The sequence below is a fragment of the Papilio polytes genome, unplaced genomic scaffold (assembly GCF_000836215.1).
Source record: "Papilio polytes unplaced genomic scaffold, Ppol_1.0 DF823399.1, whole genome shotgun sequence".
NCBI lineage: Eukaryota > Metazoa > Arthropoda > Insecta > Lepidoptera > Papilionidae > Papilio > Papilio polytes.
The window spans coordinates 254,125-259,540 of NW_013525805.1; the positions used below are offsets into that span (position 1 = coordinate 254,125).

Sequence of the window (5,416 nt, forward strand, 5' to 3'; positions counted from 1 at the left end):
ATTGGGTCAGCACAGACCGTGACTATACTTATGATGAACTCCTTGAACGTGTATTCGACATTATGCGCGAGAAAAACCCGGCTATGGTATCCGGTAAAAAACAGAAGTTCATTATGAGACCACCACAAGTTGTGAGAATTGGAACGAAAAAAACATCATTTGCAAACTTTACAGAAATTTGCAAAACCCTTCACAGGCAGCCAAAACATTTATTAGACTTTTTACTGGCTGAATTGGGTACCAGTGGGTCTGTTGATGGTAACAGTCAGCTGATCATTAAGGGTCGTTTCCAGCAGAAACAAATAGAGAATGTATTACGTCGGTATATTAAAGAATATGTAACGTGTCACACATGTCGCTCGCCGGATACAATATTGCAAAAGGACACCAGATTATTCTTCCTTCAGTGTGAGACATGTGGCTCACGTTGCTCCGTGGCCAGTATAAAGTCTGGTTTCCAGGCCGTAACTGGCAAGAGAGCTGCAATTCGTGCAAAAATTGCATAAAATATTTTATCTAGATTATTTAAAAACAATTCTGTGTGGTACATTGATGTTTTGAAAATCTGAGTTGTGGGACCGAGCAAAATTTTGTTTTCAATTGTAAATTTTGTAATAAATGAAGTAATAAGTGTGCCTGTTCCTGTATTTATGATACAAATTGGATCAACTAACAAGAATAGTTGGTAATTCATTCATTTAATTGAGAGTTTATTTTAGAACTTTGAAGTTGTGTTGTCCCTGAAGTAAATGTACCCCTTCTCAATAACTATTATATATTATACATATAAATACATTAGTGTAACATCTGTATTACTCTTGAATACACATTGTTTTTATATAAATTTGTTTTATTTTGTAAAAAAAAACAGGAATAAAAAATTATATTGACTTTTGTATGTAAATGTCTCTGTGTTATGTTTACATAAAGTTGTGAAACAAACAATACAATACATAAAAATTTGAATCACTCTCAGTTGTACATACAATAATATAACAAATACCAACTGACCATGTGGTTAAATGGATGAAGTTGTTATTTATGGGATCCAGCCCAGAGTTAACTCTATTTCTGGTAAGAACTATAAGGGCCTGTACCACTAATGGCTGATACTCAGATAGCTTAAAAATGTTGTCACTTTCAGATTAGGTAACAAAATCTGATATTTCCATCACATATTTTACACATTGGATTGTTATCAGACAGTTTACAATTTGGTAGGACAGGTCAATACAGATATAGAATGCATAATTTCGATACTACTTTATATTCTTTTGTATAGTTACTAGTCATTGAAATAGTTAAGAAAAGCCATCTTAAAGCAGTAATGTTGCATTCATTAGGGCTAAGCAGGGCAAAGTAAAAATTATGTTTTTTGGTAAAAGTTTTACTTATATAAAGTTATATAAAGTTTTACTTTTACATAATTTGACAATAGTACAAAGAAAAATAAAGAGTAATAAAAAAATATAGATTCATAAAAAGGTAAAAGTTGTACAGCCATATTTAGTAAGAAAAATAGTCCAAACTTTAACAATTAATTTGAAATATACATATAAAATGTTATTTTGTTAGTTCTTAGGAAGTCTCTGTGGTACAAAGTCATGTTTTATGGCTTCTTTAAGAGAATTTGCATAAAGATCTAAACGCTGTGTCATGCAAAAGCCCCATTTGTCTTTAATTTGACGACAAATATTAAGGTCAAGTTGTGCTATTAATAGACCATCTTTGATTCTTGATAGCCCTGGAGTTCTGGAACCATCTGGAGCTGTGACATAACTAGAACCATAGAAGTGACCAAATTCTTTATGTGCAGGTTTGCCATCTCCAGAGGTAAATTCATTTGGAAAACTTTCTGTGCCCACTCTATTTATAGCACAGGTGAAGAAACTGTTAGCAATAGCTGCATTACGAGCTTCAACAGCCCATAAATGTTCACTCAGACCTGCTACTGTAGCTGAAGGATTGAAGACAATTTCAGCACCATTTACCCCAAACATTAGCCAATTAAGAGGGTGATGCCGTCCATAGCAAATGTTGATTGCTATCCTTCCAAAAGTTGTCTCAAAAACAGGATGTCCTGTGTTGCCTTCAAAGTAATATGTTGATTCATTGAAATCACCCACCCTGGGAATATGGTTTTTTCTATGCTTCCCTATAACTTTACCCATTTCATTTATTACAACAGCTGTATTCCATATAGTGTCACCATGAATATCATCTCTTTCAAGTATAGGCGAGATTATCACCATGCCATATTTAGCAGCTAATTCTTTGAGGAATACTGTGCTGGGGCCTTCTATGGCTGATTCAGCAAACTCGCACCAGGGTTGCTTCTCGCGGGTACAAAAAGCAAAAGGCATACTCCAAGCTTCTTGTAAACAAATAATATTGACACCTTCATCTCCTGCAGTTTCTATAATTTTCTTAACTTTCTCGAAAATCGCTGCTCTTTGCTCAACTATGGGTTTATGCGTGGGTATTGCAATCGAATTTTGGATCAAGCCAACTTTAACAACACGGGATTTTCTTATTTCCTCTTTGTTTGCGGGAAAATCATAACATGATATTTCGAAATTATTCTCATTCCCATATTGAAGACTTTTATCTTTAATCTTAAGTTCGCGATTGTCTGTTCTTCCGTAATGTATTCTGTTGAATTCCAGTAAATCGTCTCCCGAGAGATTGTTTCTTATAAGTTCGTCCAAACTTTTTAACTCTATTCCTTCCATATTTTTGATATTATTTAAAGTTATTTTACACTATACAGTTATAAATAAAGAATATGGCTTTTGTTAATATTTCTCTATTGCTTTATGTTTACGCGAAGTTTACGCGATTAGTGTAGAGTGGAGTGGTCAAAACGTCAAAAAGATAAAGATATCAAATTGCACAAATGATAAGATAAGTAAGGTCACGCCAGTGTTGCTAACATTGATTATTATTAAGAAATTAACTTGATTTACAATTGGTATTTTTATATCTTGTCTTAACTCAATTTTATTGTGCCGTTGCATTGTACATTACTGTAATATTGATCACGTAAGTGAAATTAAACGGCATTATCTATTTTTATTTATCTTTTTATTTTATTTTACGAAAATTGCCTACATTTTAAATTACAATATTCAATGTATATTGCGATGACGCCTTAACTAAGTGAATCCGTACTTATCATGTAGCTTGTATACACTTGTTCGATTTTTTTTCAATCTATAACTCCGAGTCCGTGGTAATTGCCTCCTGAAATTCAAGTGATTGTATTAAATCTTTTGAAATAACATCAGTCCATGTTTTTCAGTCAAGAGGATTTCGTATTCAAATAATCCCACACTTTTTCATTCAAACCATGATTAATTACTTCCCTTTGATTTGTACAAATCTTGCGTTATACTAATATTATTTAACTTTATATGCCTATTTAGTATAAATAGTTAACAACTTACCGTCTGTTGAAAAGACTAGGCTTTGCTGGATCTTGTGGGCGACGGAGCCAATGCATCCCTGTTGCAAATACTCTGTTATTATTAAATACTTTTATTTCTCACATAAAAGTTGGATTGTAGAATTGTGAGTCTGCCTTCAATTAACAATTGAATTGCTACTCAATACAAACACGAAGATATTGACTTGAAGATTGGTATCCTATACACGTTGTATAGACAAAAACTTTACTTTGTTTTCTTGGATATCGTGGTACTTTAGTAGACTGTTTGATCGAAATCGTTTTTTTCAAAGGTATTTCTAGCTACATAACACAAAAACTAAATACTTATTTATCTAAAGAAAATAAATAGTGTAAATATTTTAAACTTTTAACGCCATCTTAGTGGCTTTGAGGTTATCATTTACTTAACCTAAAAATATTAAGGATCAGAAGGGAGTTAGGAAATGGATTTTTTAAAGACTCGTTAGAAAGAAACAACTCGCTGATGTTACTATTTTTATTATAGTCTTAACTATTTAAGACAACCGTGTCCTTAACAAAGACACACATACAGAAAGTCATGGATGCAGATGGGAAAATGGAGCAACTACATAATTGGAGTCTAGGCCTCAGGCACCTTCCTTTCCGCAGCTACACCCACACCAGATGCTCCTCAGTACCATAAGAATCGTAAATACGTTAACAATATACATATTTATACAGCATCTATATGTACAGTTATGTATGTGTGTAACACCCAGCGGTCTAGACACGCTCGGGCCATTCCTATCCTTCACATTGTGGACATTTCGCCCACTATACACTCCTAGAGCAAGCTTCAAATTAGAATATACTGGCAGTGCAATCGACTTACGCACAATTCGTACCATTTACTAATCATTACATTATTGACAGATATGTTAGCACGAGAAATATATTACAAAAAAGCTTTGGAAGAATTTTATAAATTTTAAATGTACTCGATTAATGCGTAATTATGACCGCAGTATACCTTCCCCTACACGAGATCGCAGTCTTACTACGATACTTAAAAATACCGGTAATTTGATTGGATGACAACAGGCTTACGAAACAGGCGAAGCCTTCAACTCTTGAAGTTAGCCAAAGATCAGAGTGTGCCGTGGTCGAAAAAATCATTGGAAACATTTTATTCAAACATTCGCAATCGGCAAATCTAAATACGTATGCAGTTGGCGTGAAGTACAGTTAAAAAATTAAACTCGCTTCCAACTTAGGATCAAGTATCGTACCATCTCAACAGAAGAGCTATAAGTTACTACGTATGTAGGATAAGCCTTCAACAAAGTGGGTAGGAAATAAATGTCCTCGAAAACGGGAATATAAGAACATGCCGTTTGAACAAAGGTTATTCATAAAGGTTCGTGCATAATTGAAATATATTTTATTACATGCAGAAATCGATGGCAGAGATTCCCAAACGATTGGTCGCTAATATTGAGCTGAGACAAAATATAGCAACAAAAAAAAATATTAATGTTTTTTGTTGTTTATTCGGATTGGATTATTTTCTTTGCAATATTCATTAAATTTATATGAAAACTTCTTAATTTTTATAAATGGATTTGTTTTATTTTGTCAGAACGTACTCAACTTTGGGATCCGCTGTATTAAGCAAAGGCGGTTTATATGCGTTATTAGTGACCATTATTCTCCGTTCATGAGTACCATAATGAGATCTAAAAAAATTACGAACTTTATTCGAAGCATAAAATCATAAGTCGATCACAGAGTTAAAAAACCACTATCGGAGAACTAGCTTAAACTTTAAACGTATTCTAATAACAAAAAATAGGTTTATTTGGTAAAAATATTTTCTCGTTATAATCTTAGCTGATATTAGTTTCTTTATGTCTTTCGTACACAAGTAAAATTTCTAAACCTGCGGATTTTAGTCGCTAACCGGCTTTCGCATACGCGTCATACAAGAACGCGTCTTAAACATTTTCA

At 33.3% G+C, this 5,416-nt stretch overlaps 3 protein-coding genes across 3 annotated transcripts in view; 1 reads left to right on the plus strand and 2 right to left on the minus strand.

Annotated features, from left to right (window-relative positions):
• The window catches only part of LOC106104822 (eukaryotic translation initiation factor 2 subunit 2), a gene marked incomplete in the record, with an annotated part of 1,290 nt that extends 450 nt beyond the window's left edge, over nt 1–840 (plus strand). The window contains 1 exon segment of the mRNA XM_013284995.1: nt 1–840. Within this exon segment, the coding sequence (XP_013140449.1) occupies nt 1–506 (506 nt within the window).
• A 617-nt stretch (nt 841–1,457) lies between these two features.
• Nucleotides 1,458–2,889, minus strand: LOC106104824 (beta-ureidopropionase). The gene has a single exon (XM_013284999.1). It carries the CDS (start codon nt 2,730–2,732, stop codon nt 1,572–1,574), a length of 1,161 nt encoding a protein of 386 aa, XP_013140453.1. The 5' UTR covers nt 2,733–2,889; the 3' UTR covers nt 1,458–1,571.
• Nucleotides 2,890–3,211: 322 nt separating this feature from the next.
• The window catches only part of LOC106104823 (protein ariadne-1), an 11,020-nt gene continuing 8,815 nt past the window's right edge, over nt 3,212–5,416 (minus strand). Inside the window, exons 11-12 of the mRNA XM_013284996.1 lie at nt 3,447–3,504; nt 3,212–3,243 (exon numbers count right to left, since the gene is read on the minus strand). Coding sequence (XP_013140450.1) covers nt 3,462–3,504 — 43 coding nt within the window. The 3' untranslated portion in view covers nt 3,212–3,243; nt 3,447–3,461. The remainder of the gene's footprint in view (nt 3,244–3,446; nt 3,505–5,416) is intronic.